This window comes from Scyliorhinus canicula, chromosome 18, assembly GCF_902713615.1.
Source record: "Scyliorhinus canicula chromosome 18, sScyCan1.1, whole genome shotgun sequence".
NCBI classification, from domain to species: domain Eukaryota; kingdom Metazoa; phylum Chordata; class Chondrichthyes; order Carcharhiniformes; family Scyliorhinidae; genus Scyliorhinus; species Scyliorhinus canicula.
The window spans coordinates 25,555,084-25,570,804 of NC_052163.1; the positions used below are offsets into that span (position 1 = coordinate 25,555,084).

The 15,721-nt window shown below is 45.8% G+C and overlaps 1 protein-coding gene across 2 annotated transcripts in view; it reads right to left on the minus strand.

Annotated features, from left to right (window-relative positions):
* Nucleotides 1–15,721, minus strand: part of bahcc1b (BAH domain and coiled-coil containing 1b) — a 274,089-nt gene that overhangs the window by 118,587 nt on the left and 139,781 nt on the right. For both annotated transcript variants that reach the window (XM_038777298.1, XM_038777299.1), the window contains exons 9-11: nucleotides 14,783–15,012; nucleotides 12,708–13,083; nucleotides 7,173–8,039 (exon numbers count right to left, since the gene is read on the minus strand). In XM_038777298.1, the coding sequence (XP_038633226.1) occupies nucleotides 7,173–8,039; nucleotides 12,708–13,083; nucleotides 14,783–15,012 (1,473 nt within the window). The remainder of the gene's footprint in view (nucleotides 1–7,172; nucleotides 8,040–12,707; nucleotides 13,084–14,782; nucleotides 15,013–15,721) is intronic.

Consider the following 15,721-nt stretch of genomic DNA (forward strand, 5'->3'; position numbering starts at 1 on the left):
AGAGTTATGTGGTATTAGTCTTGGGTGACATTCCCTGTTGGCGACAGTGCAGGCGATCTCTACTTGGGAGCATCACGTAACATCCTTAGCAAAATTGGGGACAGGTGGAACGTTGTGTTCACCTTCTCCACGGCATGACGTGTTAGTTGGTCCCCGACGACCAGCCCGTTTACACGTGAGCTGGAATCCTCAGCACTGGTGGCTAACTGAGAAACAACTGCTGCATGTTTGAAATTTCTGCAAGTGTCCGTAATGACAAATCGTACTGAAGGCTTGTCTGCTGTGTGCTCAGCGTTCTGTCCATCCCCAGCCGGCAGAAGCTTGCAGCATCTGTTTGATGTCAGCAGTACCGTGGCCTCCCTCAAGGAACCCCTGAAAGCCACTTCCTGAAGGTGTCAGCCGTGGCTCAGTGGTAGCAGTATTGCCTCTGACACAGAAGACTTCAATCAAACCCTACTCCTCAGATTGAAGGGGACAATTTAAGTTGACCCTCCAGAGCAGTACGATAGGGGAGCTGCTGCTTTCAGATGAGATGTTGGGCTGGGTTGTGCCCTCCCCGCCAACACGTTTGAGGATGGGTGACCACGTAAAATCCAGGGGTGCCCTTGCAGCTGCCTAGCGATCCAACCCCCCTAAAAAAAAGCTGTCTGCAATTTTACAAGATCACAGAAGAACTGGAGGGCCATGGGCCTATTCCGAGCTTTCCATGGCCAATTAATGAAATGAAATGAAAATTGCTTATTGTCACAAGTAGGCTTCAAATGAAGTTACTGTGAAAAGCCCCTAGTCGCCACATTCCAGCGCCTGTTTGGGGAGGCTGGTACGGGAATTGAACCGTGCTGCTGGCCTGCCTTGGTCTTTAGCCTTGTGCTATACCAGCCCCATTATCAATCAAACATTTAGTGCCATCCCCCCCGAAAACACCATGAAACGAGATTGTTTATCACATAGTTGTTTGTGAGCCTTGCCATGGACAAAATGTTCCCGTACAGTACAACTATGACTGTACCTCCAAAGTATTTCAAAGGCTGTGGAACACTTTGGGAAATCCAACGGTCGTGAAACTTGTTGACGCACCACAGCCCAAGGGGCTGTTCAGCACAGGGCTAAATCGCTGGCTTTGAAAGCAGACCAAGGCAGGCCAGCAACACGGTTCAATTCCCGTAACAGCCTCCCCGAACAGGCGCCGGAATGTGGCAACTAGGGGCTTTTCACAGTAACTTCATTTGAAGCCTACTTGTGACAATGAGCGATTTTCATTTCATTTCATTTGCTTCAGAATATTGCAGCCAAAGGCAACCCTGACTTATATGAAAACAAATTAAGGGACAGGAGTGAGGGGGATGGGGGTGACGGTGAACAATATTCTAAACCTCCTGAAAGGTATCAAGCCTAAATGTGAGATTTATAGAGCATACGTTTATGGGAAACCTGCAGGATTTGTTTTAAATTGCTTTGCACCAATTAGTTCCCATTGCTGTTGAATACGAATGCGGGCCTTTAGCCGCTGGTACACATCTCCTGGCAAAACAAACATCAGCTTGAATAAAGGTGGGGTAGTTTCACGAAAAAGTAAATCTCGGCCAACAAAAGGCTGCCTTAAATACTTTTTTCCCCCCCACTTCCTAATAAGATTTCAACCAGGCAGACAGACATTTGTGCAAGCAAGTGAATTTTAACGCACAACACTGGGAAGCACCCATCAGGAGGGGGGGGGGGGGGGGGAGTTCCTTCCAAATTTTAAAATGTAACACACCCTACTCTCACATCCCCTCAATCACTTCTGTTGACAAAAACACTGTCCATCCAGCTCCCTGCCGAAGCTGACCTCCACCGCAAGCAGTCGCCACTCATTCCGTAGAGCAGTTAAAGCTAAACAACCCACTCTCCTTCTCTTTCCACAACTTTGCATTAAGTCTTGTTTCGCTTCTGGATGGGTGATTCCATGGGGGGGGGAATTGTTCCGTTTGTGTGACTTCTCCCTGAAAGCTGCAGGAAGTGATCAGAGCGGGTTCCTGCCATGCCGGTGTAGGCAGGAGGAAGCGTTTGATTGCGCTGGGCCAACTTCACAGCCGTCTGGCATTGTTTTCCCTCAATGTTTCGAGGTCAGAGTGAAACACAGGCCTTTGGGGAGATTCGTTTTACAAGACAAATTCTTTATCTTTTTGCAACACAAAGATAGAGGGGCTTCAGGCTCGGAAGAGGTTTTTTTTGGCACCACTCTGAAGGTTTTGATATTCGGGAAATATGTCATTGTTGCATTGTGCCCATGTTTGATCTATAAATACCAAAAAAAGAAACGATACACTAATTTGATCCCTTGCACCACATCCTTCTCTGACCTATTCTGCAGGAAAAAAATGAATTTTATAAAGGTCTGTTTTTATAAGAACATATTCCCAAAAGCCTCAAATACAAAGTAATTTCATTTCAAATTAATAGATTATGTGAATACAGTTAAAATATATCCAGCATTAGAGCATCATTGGTGAGTAGCAATGATCAGATATTTTTAAAAAGGGATGTGAAGTAGCGAAAGGTTTTGGCAGAGAACTAGAACTAATCGTGCACTCTAGTCATAGAATCACTACAGTGCAGAAGGAGGCCATTCGGCCCATCGAGCCCGAACCAACCCTTTGAAAGACCACCCTACCAAGGCTCAGTCCCGCTCTATTCCTGCAACCCCACCCTAGGGGGCAATTTAACATGGCCAATCCACCTAGCCTGCGTATCTTTGGACCGTGGGAGGAAACGGAGCACCCGGAGGAAACCCACGCAGACACGGGTGGAATTTGCAAACTCCACACAGTCACCCGAGGTCAGAATTGAGCCTGGGTCCCTGGCGCTGTGAGGCAGCAGTGCTAACCACTGTGCCACCCATATTTTGTTTTAAAGGGGCTGGTAAGCAAAACTATTTTATTGTGAAAAACCTTTTTACTCAGCAAACCCTTCAGGATATAGTGAATGGAGCTAAAATGATCTCAGAGTTCTCATCTGAATTTACAAATTTGCCTCAAAGGCCCCACCGTGTCTCTGAAACCTGCCACTGGCCTCCATGCTGCCTGCAACCTCTCAGCACTGAAGCTGGACAGTTGTCCCTTCCCTTTGGCAGCATCGCTTCCAGTTAGGGCTTGCACACTGGATTCGCTTCCTAAACCCTCCGCAGATGTTTTCCCTTCTATCACAAATGTACTGAAATCTTACATTTGCAACCCTCTGCTTTAAGACATCCCTGGACCCCTGGCCAGTGTTCATTATTCACCCCTCGCCCCAATGTTCTCTGGAATTATATATACCACACAAATAGACTTCATCAGCGCTTTATAGCCTTCTGGACTCAACACTAAATTCAACAATTTAAGGCTGTAATCTCAGTCCCCCCATCAGACGCTCCCACAGCCCACCATCAGGCCTCCTCCATCAGAGACCCTCACCCCCATCAGAGATCCCTGACAGAAAGCTGAGTAGTAGTCCAGGCAGTAGGGGTAAAACTCACTGCTTTTTCACTTACCCTTTCTTCACATCTGCTGCCTCAGACAAAAGTGTTCAAGGCAGCAGCAGTTACAAGTATCAGAGGCTTCCTTGAAAGCCCAGAGCACATCAAAGAGCTTGAAATCTCTTGACAACCTTTGAAATGGAGATGTTCCATTAAATCTCACACAGCAACATTTTGTATTAGCCAGTGATCGACAGTTTTATTACTCCAGAGCCAGCTGCTTGGTAGATTGTTTATTGATCTTTCCCTTCACGCATTGAATGCATCTTTATTACCTTGTTTGATGCTAACCACAATGTTTAGAAATACTCTTGCTCTGATTGACAGGTCCTCACCATATCAAAACCAGTCAAGTGCTTTGACTTCATCTTTTCATTGCATAAAGCACCTAGCTGCTTTTGATGTGGTGAGGACCTGTCAATCATAGCAAGAGTGTTTATTAACATTGAGATTAACATCAACACAGGGTAATGAAGATGCATTCAAGCGTGAAGGGAAAGCTCAAAATGGCGGCAAGGAAAAGGAGGGGGAATAACTCCTGGGCACAGCCCCTTGTGCCAGCAAAGACTAAGAGCGATTCTACTCCGGCGAGAGTAATTACGCTCCAGAATGGAGAATCCAGTCCCTGGTGTTTGCACGTTTTGAGCTTACTCTTGCTTTTCTCTTGTTTTTGCTTTTAAGTGGCGACTGTTCATCGACTTTCCACTCATACCTCAAGATACACAGTTTTGTTTCATCACGTGTCCCATTGGGGTGGACACCCACCACCTCTTTGGCATCTCCTGTCTGCCATCCGATCACAGACCTTCCTTTTCCTGCTGTTTCCACCCTATGCCACTTCACCTGCTTAAAACCAATGACATTTCTAACTTTCCCACTTCTGATGAAAGGCTATTGACCTGAAACGTTAATGGTTACTCTCTGCGCAGATGCTGTCTGACCTGCTGAGTATTTGCAGCATTTTCTGCTTTAAGTTTACATTTCCAGCATCCAGAGTATTTTGCTTTTGTGCAAGTTGTTATTATTTGGTTATACTTTAGTTGCCCAGATACTCCCACTGAAGAAACGCGTTTTAACATATATGCAATTATTTTATTGATGCTGTATGAAAGAGTTTGCATTTATTTATGTGTTTCACAACCAATGAAACATTTTTCAAGTGTAATAACGTGGGAAATATATTAGCCAATTTGTGCACAGTAACACTCCACAAATATCAATGAATTAAGTGAGCTGAGCATCCGTTTTAAGCATTGTTGAGGGGCAAAATTGGTCAGGGCACTGGGCACTCACTTATTTATCTTTGAGCAGTGCATACGGATATTCTACCTTCGCCTGAGATAACAGACTGGGTTACAGTTTTACTTTTCCATGTGTAAAATGGCTCACTCAGCAGAACACCACTCTCTCAGCCCTGCACTGAAGTGCCAACCTTGGCTAGGCAATCACATCTCCAAAATTGGACTTTTGCCTATGGCTGCTCGCCTCAAGGACAAGAAAGCTGTCACTGAGACAAAGCTGACAACTAACAGTTTTGTAATCGAGTAATTGCCCAATTGGTTTAAAAGTATCATTACAAATATTACCTTCAGATGAAATAGGATTTTTAGTTAGGAGCTGCATTTGATAGAATTAGAACAGCGTAGTGCCAAGTAAACCGTAACATTTCACAAATCAGCCCTTGTTGTCCCAAAAAATGAACAGTTAAATATACCCTTACACTACAGCTTAAATTTTTTTTTTTTAAATTTAGATTACCCAATTATTTTTTCCAATTAAGGGGCAATTTAGAGTGGCCAATCCACCTACTCTGCACATTTTTGGGTTGTGGGGGCGAAACCCACGCAGACACGGGGAGAATGTGCAAACTCCACACGGACAGTGACCCAGAGCTGGGATCAAACCTGGGACCTCAGCGCCGTGAGGCAGCTGTGCTAACCACTAGGCCACCGTGCTGCCCCCACTACAGCTTAAATGATGCAAATAGAACATTCCTCTTAGTGTTAAACCAGATGGGTAAAGTTCCTGAATTTCAGAAATTTGGTGTCCACTCCTTTAGGAATTAATTCCAGTTTAAGGCAATACTTTTTCTCCTTTTCTCATCAAATGTTCGACTCTGCCTTCCTACAAGGCGTTGACTACTTGGGAGTCCCGTGGATTCTGAGCATCACCTGGGGGCCTGCCTGGGCAATGGCCGTTATTTATGCTGGAGTCACGTTGGTGAGTGTTGACAGGCAATGTTCAAGCACAATTCTGATCTCACTCACATACTTTCGCCAAAGTGGCAAATGGACAGCAGGAAATGTGACTGACATTCCCTTTTTTAAGTTCAGTGTGTTGAGACCAATGACCGTGGCCCCATCACCATCCTGGCTCAGATCATCTCACTCAGCACACACCAGAGATCCTGGGCTGGATTCTCTGTCGGCGGGATCCTCTTTCACCGGCAGCGCACTCACGGTCACGGATTTCCCGACGGGCGTGGGAGTGCCCACAATAGGAAACCCCATTGGCCGACTGCCGGGACGGAGAATCCTGCTGCCGGTGGCGGGGGGGGGGGGGGGGGGGGGGGCACCAGAAAACGGGTCCAGCGGGACAGAGAATCCCGCCCCTTTCTTCTGTTCAGTGCATGTCGCTGGCAGGGCCAGCATTTATTGCCCAAGCCTAATTGCACTTTAACTAAGTGGCTTGCTGGTTCATTTCAGAGGGCATTTAAGAGTCAATCACATTATTGTGGATCTGGAGTCGCATGTAGACCAGTCCTGGTAAGGACGGAGGATTTCCTTTCCTTAAGTTTGTGAACCAGATGGGTTTTTACGACAATCGACAATGGTTTCATGATCATCGTCGAGACTTAATTCCAGATTTTGATTTAGCAAATTCAAATTTCACCATTTGCCGTAGTGGGATTCCAACCCAGGTCCCAAGAGATGTACCCCACGTCTCTGGATTAATAGTCCAGTGACAACAGCACTACACCACTGCCTCTCAAAGATCAGTCCAGGAATGTCGGAAAAGATCTTTGGATGTGACCAAAATACTCTCTGCAAGTTTAGGTGGATGCAAAAGTTCCCCAATTTAATAAAAACATTGAATAGTTTTCGGGATAATGTTCCCCCTTAACCCATTTGATGTTTGTATAACCTTGCTGTGCTCAAATTGGCTGTCACATCAGCGACTGCACATCAAAACTAATTTATTGGCATTGACTGCTATGAATTTTCTTCAGGACATTCTGTGTGCTGCATCAACATTATTGTTTGTCTTGGCGCTCTACATTGTCTAGTTATTCACTGGATAAACCTACAGACAAATAATGGGTGCAAAAAACATTGAAGTGTCCAATTAGCCATGGCCATATTAAATAGCAGTGCAGGCTCGATGGGCTGAATGGCCTCCCCCTGTTCCTATGTTCCCAATTAGATCAATTTTTATTTTGAAACTTTATTCAACATCTGGAATTTCAAAAACCCATATTCTGTTGTCATCACACATGTTCTTCTATTTAAATATGTTTTGTGCGGGGGCGGGGAGCGAGAGGATTATCCAATCACAGGAACAATCAAAGCAAAAGATTAACAATAGATAGGAGGAACCTAAAATGGCTAATCAAAGAGCCAATGTTGCAGGTGCTGATGTTCAACAGAGTAAAGATGTATTAAGTTCGAGTAATTACCTTGACTGGTGCCATCACAGTTTTGTTGCTGCTGTTCAAGTTCAGCCAGTTCACTCAGCAGAGCTATTCCATGCATCCCTGAGCAGGGGTAATAAGTTGAGGTTGGAGGGTGTGAAGGTGCTATGGGGGCACTGGAAACCTCAGGTTCTAAAACAAAGAGCTCTCCCATGCTGAGGCCAGCTGAAACCAGGGCATTCATCCCTGCCATGCAGTCTAACCGCCACTTGAACACTTCATCCCTCTCTGAGGCATCATGGCTAATTTCTGAATCCTCTGCTTGATTCACCTGTTTGGCTTCTTCGACAATTTTGCATTCCTGGTTTAAGTCAGTCTCAGCTGCTGAACCCAAGTGGTCAGAGTTCCTTACATCCAATGTTTCATTGGTTACAGTTGTGGACTCACTGGTTGAGTGAGGTGACTTTGTCACTGAAATCTCTGGTCTTCCCTCTTCTCCTGTAAGTCCTCCGTCAGTGACAATTCCCTGAGAAGCAATCAAACGCGTTGAGCATTCCATGTTTTCTTTCATAGATGACTCAAGTTGCTCCACAGTTGAATTCTCTGCTCGCAATGCATTTGCTGTCTCCTTTGCTTCGGAGGCACAGAGAACCTTGTGTGTGTTTTGCTCCACAACATCCAGGTGGTTGGGTGCGATCCGTTTGTCGGTGGGGTTTGCCCCCTCCACCAGCTTGGACTGAGTATCACAGTGAATTTTCGCACCGGGCGTAAAGGTTCTGGACTGCTCTGGTTCAGCGGCCGTGGTGACGGGTTGCATAGTTTCGGGGTCCGCAGGATCGGCGGAGTGCACAAGTGGAGTAGGGGAACTGTAGCCCATGGCGACGGCTGTGTATGTGTAACCAGGCGGGAGATCTGAAACAGAGAGTGAGAAAGGAGCATGTGAGAAAGGAGCAAGGCATTAACCCTCACTGTTCACCAGAATCTGAGATTATTCTACGTGGTTTGACCAGCTTTCTAAAATCAAAGCTTCCTTTCCACCATGATGGGGGCAACTCCATTTTAAAGTTTTCGGACCTTTCAAAATTCTCCATGCTGATTTCCTTTTTTGGGCGCACAATCCCGTTGTATAAAACAGGAAGTGTGCTGTGTAGGGTCTACCAGGCAATGCAGTGGTTGAGTTCAGTCCATTTTAATTTAGTCTCCTTTTCGCTCTGATAAATTGAACGTGCCTCAGTGGACAAATCATTACTTATAGCGAGTGTAATCATAATGCCATGATACTCGCTCTATGTCAATCTTTTGATACTGCAATCTCTTTTCGTTCAGGTTTCCTGTGTTCGCAAACTGTTACACTAATGTTAAAAATTATTCCCGAAACAAAAATAAAAGCCAAAGTGCAGTGGAAGTGGGAGCAGAGGCCTTGTGATTCTTAGGAATCCTAAGCAAGGTTATCAACTTGTTTATCAGGGTGAAAAGGTTCAAGCCTCGTCGCTGGCGATGCCTTTCACCCTGAACTGATAATCTCTTCTCCGATCGTACAGCTGACACTGAGCTCAAGCAACAAAACAAATGTTATTACTCTGTCTTCCCCAAGAACTCTGAAGGTGCCCCTGACTTTATCCTGGCTGGCAGCATCCTGACTACCTTGTCATCAACTGAGTGTAATTAATGATATCCATCCGCCTCCTTGACAGTACCACCAGATGAATATGTATCCTTCCACCAAACTGGTTCCTTCCCAAGGACTGCTGAAGGATAAAAAAAGGTTCCTATCTCAAAGGCTGCTCAGATATTGTTCTCCTTTTCTCTCCAAAATGAAAACAAAAGCTGCATTTTGTCTAACCTTGAAAATGAGAAGGAAAAATATTGGATTTTTTGAATCGTGAGAGCCTGGGCTTTAAAATGCTGGTAAGGCACTTGTAGTTGATTTTTATATGGCATGTTGTAAGATTTAAGGATCATGCATATTTTGAGATTTAAAAATAATAGAGAAGGGGATTTCAGGACAGCATTGTCCTTCGGTGAGTGTCTCTCTTCTTTTTCCTCTTGAAAAGTCAGACAATCATTGTCACGGAGCTGGATTTCCCCTGTGGTAGCAGGGGAAAGGAGTTGTGGGTTTGGGACTTCTTGGGGAGGCAGTCATTCTGGAATTCTCATGGATGTACCCCCTTAATTGGCATGCGGACAGATTCCATGCCCAATTAAACTTGGCAGGTGGGCTCCTAAAGCTTAAGCTGAAAGGCCAATTCGAGGCCTTCCAGCTTGAGAGGGGCAAGTAACTGAGAAGATCCTTCAATACAGAGGAACCCTCTCATCAACTATTTTTAAAACTTTAAATTTGGAACAGATTTAGCAAGAGCCACCACTGTGGGAGCGATGGGGGTAATCTCCCTCACAGTGCAGCCTTTGATTGCACCCACACCCAGGTAGTGAGGGCCTCTAGGCCTGTGTGGAGCCCTGGAGCCCAGCCTGCCACTGGGTGGCCACCCTCCAGGCAGCTAAACAGTCTCCAGCTGTGTCAGCAAAATCCCAGCCAGCCTGGGTTAAGTGTGGTTTAGAAGCAGGGGTGGGTAACCCTGCCAACGCTCGGCAAAATGACCGCCCGCCCCGCTTGCCTTAACATGTTTCCCGACATCCCAGCCATGCTTCCTGCCCTGGCCCGGCAGGACTATACAATAGCTGATTGGCGGGAAGGATGCACCATTCACAAGCCAGGTGGGATTTTCTGGCCCTCCCCAGCCGAGTGTTCCGCTGGCGTAAATTGGTGCAAGTATTGAGGAGCCTAGAAATGGCGGCTTGCAGTCCGATGGGTAGTGAGGTGGTAAGTACCCTCCCAACAATTGTCGAGGGGGGTCCTCCATGGGAGGTGGGGGTCAAGGTGGCTTGTGCTGGAGGGGCTCAGGCCAGGGAGCTTCCTTGGGATGGGGCTCCTGTAGTTGCTCTTCCCATCTGCAGCCATTAAACCCATTAAACAGTCAGCCGGTATGTAAAAAATAAAGTTTTCCCATTATTAAATGATAGTGATCACATTTGTACCTCTGGACCCTTTTAAGCATCTGTCAGTATGCCAAGTTTAAAGATCTGCCTTTTTGTTCTCAAGTGCTGCCTAGAAAAAACGGCTGTGGGATCTGCTCCTTCACTTTTGAAGAAGTACTTGCGAACCTCAGGCGGGAGCACTATGCCATGGTTCAGGAGAATCACGGCAGTCCAATTATCAATATTCTCCTCAGAAAATGTCAACGTATAAATACCCAAATATCAAGTTCCACTTGTTGATAGTGAAAAGTGATGTCAGATTGTTGCTGCCCTTCCCCAGGGTATTTTTTTCATTCATGGGTTGTGGCCGTTGTTGGCAAGATCAGCATTTGTAGTCCATCTGTAATTGCCCTAGAGAGCGTTGCAGTGAGCTGCCTTCTTAAACCAATGGAGTCCTTCTGGTGTCGGAGGGAGGGAATTTCAGGATTTTGACCCAACGACCGTGAAGGAGCGGCGATAGAGTCAAATTGTGAGCGGCTGGGAGGGGAACTTCCAGGTGGTGGTGTTCCCATGCATCTGCTGCCCTTGTCCTGTAGGTGGTAAAGATCAACGTTTTGGAAGGTGTTGTCTAAGGTACCATGGTGAGTTGCTGCAGTGCATCTTGTAGATGGTAAATGCTGCTGCCACTGTGTGCCAGTGATGAAGGGAATAATTGGCAAAGATAGCGAATGGGGTGCCAAATTAAGCAGTATGCTTTGTTCTAGATGGTGTCGAGCTTCTTGAGTATTGCTGGAGCTGCACTCATCCAGTCAAGTGAAGAAAATTCTAATATTCTGTCACACTCCTGACTTGTGCCTTGTAGATGGTGGACAGGCTTTGGAACCAGGAGGTAAGTTAATTGCCACAGAAATTCTCAGCCTCCGAATGCTCTTCCAGCCAGTTTTCATAGGGACGCTCCAGTTACAATTCTGGTCATAATAATCCACCAGGATGTTGATGGTGGGGGATTGAGCAACCTGACTGCTGAGGAACATCAAGGGGACATTATCAGATACTGTTTTGTGGGAAACAGTCAGTGATTGGCACTTGTGTGACATTAATGTTAATTCCACTCATCAGCTGTGGGTACAGACTGCTTCTGTGTCTGAGGAGATGTGAATGACACTGAACACATTGCAATCATCAGCAAATATCTCCACTTTTGACCTTATGATGGAGGAAAGGTCATTTATGAAGAAGCTAAAGATGGTTAGGGCGAGGACACTACCCTGAGGAACCCCTGGAAAGATTTCCTGGGCGGGATATTTGGCCTCCAAGAAAACAAAAATCTTACTTTGTGCGAGATATGACTCCAACCAGTGGCCGGATGTCTCCACCCCATCGCCCCCCCCCCCCCCACCATTCCCACTGACTTGAATTTTATTAGGATCCTCAATGTCACACATGGTCAAGTGCTGCCTTGATATCATAGGCAGTCACTCATACCTCACCTCTGCAATTCAAATCTTTGGTTCATGTTTAGACCAAGGCTGGAATGAGGTCTTGAGCCAAGTGGTTCTGGTGGAACACAAACTGGACATTGGTGAGCAGATTTGGTGAGTAAGTGCCACTTGATAGCACTGTCAATGACACCATCTATTTAATGGTGATTTCAAGTGGATTGATGGGTTACATTTTTCCTGTCTTTTGTGGACAGAGCATACCCAAGCAATTTTCCATATTGTCAGGCAGATGTTGTGTCATAGTTGTACTGGAACAGCTTGCCTCAGGGTACGGCAAGTTCTGGAGCAAAAGGTCTTCAACACAACAGCTGGATGCTGTAAGCCTTTGCAGTATCTAGTGCCTCCAGCTGTATCTTAATATCACTTGGAGTGATGGCTGAAGACTGGCATCTCTGCTAAAGGGGACCTCAGGAGAAGACTGGCGTGGATCATCCACTCGACACTGCTAACTGAATATGGTTGCAAATGCTCCACATTGATGTGCTGATTATAGATGGGGATATTTGTGGAGCCTCTTCCTCCAGTTATTTGTTACATTGTCCACCACTATTCATGACTGGATGTAGCAGGACTACAGGGCTTTGATCTGATCTGCTAGGTTTGGGAGCGCTTTCCTCTTTCTATGCTGCTTCCAAAGTTTAGCGTGCATGTTGTACTGTGCTGCAGCTTCACCAGGTTGGCACCTCATTTGTAGGTCACCTGGCATGCACCGCTGCACTCCCTTTTTGTATTAGCTTCTACCAGTCATTCCCAAACACACAACAGCCTCCGACAAAAAGACTCTAAGCTGTAGAAGCTACAAGAGGTACGCAGCCTATATTCACCTGTCATTGATTCATTAATTAATCTTTACATTAGTCTCTCACCATTCATCTACAGCTGCTGGAAACTATACTGCAGGAAGGGAGAACATAGAGTGGAGTTTTTGTCCATTCACAGTTACATTTCATTCCAGTAAGTATCAAGACATCTATTCAGTCCACTGCTTGACTAAAATATTTGTGTTCTAGTTAGACTCTGAACTACCAACTGGGCTCTCAGTAACTGGAGCCTTTCAATTTTATGCAAAGCATTCGTACCTTATTTTGCACTGTTGACATACCTGGCTCAAAGGTTTCTGGATAATGGTGAGGTGGCTGTCTTTCCGCTCTCTTTTCAGCTGCTTGAATGTCCATGGAATTCTGGGGAGGAGGAGGGCTGACTGCTGAGGATTGTGGGACAATGGCAGGATCTGAAGGAGGGCAAGAAGGTAAAGGACATACAGCAGTGGGCTGGGGGGTGGGGCACCCTGACTTGGGTCGAAGAGACGGAGAATGGTGGCATGGTGAAAGTTTGGCCGAGCACATGCCAGATGGCAGTATGACAGGTGAAGATAGACTCTTGGGAGAGTTTAAGGCAACTGTTTTGTGTGATCTCCTAGTCCTCTCCAGAGTATGTTCTTCTGCTTCTATCCGACGTTCCTCTGTTTTCCGATGATCCTGAGGAAATATTTAAGTGGTGAATTGAGAATGTAAATATCAAAATTACTTTCCTAGAAGGACACATCAAATCTAAACATTAGGTTACTTAGCAACATCAGAGCAGGGGTAAGGCATGCAATTCAATTAGATAATGGTGGCTCTGTATTTGAACACCATCCACCCACCTGGATTCTGAAACCCTTATAAGCCATGCCTCACATAATAATGTTAACCCTTATATTGGTAACAGAGAGACAGCTATCTAAATAAAATAAAGCTGCACATTGTCAATGAAATAACCATTTATGCTTGAAATTTGAAAACTGTACTGGGGATTCTCACATCTAATTGGATAGCAGCTTCTGACAACTTCCTCTTGTACCCTAGAACCCCTGTGGCTTCACTCAAGAGCTGTAGTTTCGTAGCAAGGGAGGGAGCTGAGAGAGATGGTGGTAAATAGTGAGGAGCAAGGCTTTAGATTACAGGGCTGTAATATCCCGCACAGGACCTGCGAGGTCAGAATGCTCGTCTTCCCCGTGCTCCTTGCGGAGTTCAAGCTGCCCGCTAGGGGCAGGGTATCGCAATTACCCAGTGTATACCCAGTAAGGCACCGGCCAGGGGAAGCCAGTAGGGGTCTACCAGGAAATGTATATATATCGTTTGTAAATAAAACTGTGTTCTTATTTTTACTTGGTAAAAAAAGTGAGGAAAAGCATTTTGGGAGGACTAACAAGGCAAGGGAATATACAATGAATGGTCGGACCCCAGGAAGTACAGAGGATCAAAGGAACCTTGGTGTGCATGTCCACAGATCTCTGAAGACAGAAGGACAGGTAGATAAGGTGGTTAAGAAGGCCTATGGGACTCTTGCACTTGTTAACCGAGGCACTCGAATATAAGAGCAGGGAGGTCATGCTGAAGCTGTATAAAACGCTGGTTAGGCCCCAGCTGGAGTACTATGTAGCATTCTGGTCACGATACTCTAGAAAGGAAGTGATTTCACTGGAGAGGGTGCAGAGGAGATTCACCAGGATGTTGCCCGGGCTGGATCAGTTCAGCTATCCAGAGAGACTGGACAGCCTAGGGTTGTCTTTCATGGAGCAGTCAATGAAGGGGAGGGGTCAATAACAAGGGAGCATAGATATACAGCAATGATTTAGTGGAAATGTGAGGAAAATCTTTTTCACCCAGATGGTGAAAGATGTGCGGGTTAGGTGGATTGGCCATGCTAAATTGCCCGTAGTGTAAGGTTAATGGGGGGATTGTTGGGTTACGGGTATACGGGTTACGTGGGTTTAAGTAGGGTGATCATTGCTCGGCACAACATCGAGGGCCGAAGGGCCTGTTCTGTGCTGTACTGTTCTATGTTCTATGGTGGTTGGAACGTGGAATTCATTGCCTGGTAGTGACAGGAACCCTCACAATGTTTAAGAAACTTTTAGATGAGCACTTCAAATGCCATTGCATACAAGGCTACCGACAAGGCTAGAAAATGGGATTAGAATAGTTAGGTGCTTGATGGTCGCTGTGGACGTGATGGGCCAAAGGGCCTCTTTCTGTGCTGTAAAATTCTCTGATTCTATGACAGGCACCAGCAAAGCCCCAGCTGAGATTTGAGCCTTGGTCGCTATCATTGCTTTCCACTTCAGGTACGACATTACATGATCCATTTCGGACAGCAAAATATTTAATTAGAACAAATGCATTTTGTTCTCACCACTAGTTGCGAGTGCCGTTGGAGTTCAAGTGCTTGTGCCCGTTGTTGTTGCTGCTGCTGCTGCTGTTGATGCTGCTGATGCTGTTGTTGCAGCATGTAGAGTTCCTGCTGCCGCAGAAGCTGGGAGCGAGGGTATACTGAAAGCTGTCCTGGGTGCTGCATGTGTGATGTGGGCGCTCGGGCTGGATAAATAGGTGGCCAGAGAGAATGGGCAGGATCCATCACTTCAGCTGGAGGACCCCAGTAAAGAAAGAATAACATTTAGATAATGTCACAGTGCCACCTTCTGCATTTGAAGACACCCTGTTGTTCTGACATATTGCAGCATTCATTCTGAAATCGTTTTACATTACCATCAATAAGCAAATTATCTAACTGTGAAACTTAATGCAGAAACCAACTTAGTTCCTATTAAAATTGAATGATTTAATGCAGAAATGAATAAAAAAACCCAAAAGGTTCAGCCTCGGAGTCAATCTCAATCTAGTACCCAGTAGACATCTTCAGACTACATGGGGAGCATGTCAGTGATTCTTGACATTCATATTACAGCAGTATTTTAATTACCTTGGTTCGAATGGTGAGGTACTTGGGAATCATTGCTGAATTATAGGACATCTTTCTACTTTTGCACCTTGTTGCAGCCAATTACCACTCCCAGATTAATCACATTGGTTAGGTGTATTATTCACATAACACTGGTCGAAGGATATACATCATATCCAACCTTTGAAAATTCTGGCACTGCAAAGGTGCTACAGTACTACAGAGGGGAAGGCAGGCAGGGGGTTTGGGTCTCCCGAACCTAATGCACTAATGCACTGCAGTGAAACTGGAGAAGGTGCAGGGCTGAGTCAGAGGGGTTGATTCCCAGTGGGTCAGAATGGAGGAGAGTTTGTGCAGGGGGTCGGGGCTGAAAGCACCAGCAACAGCGCCGCT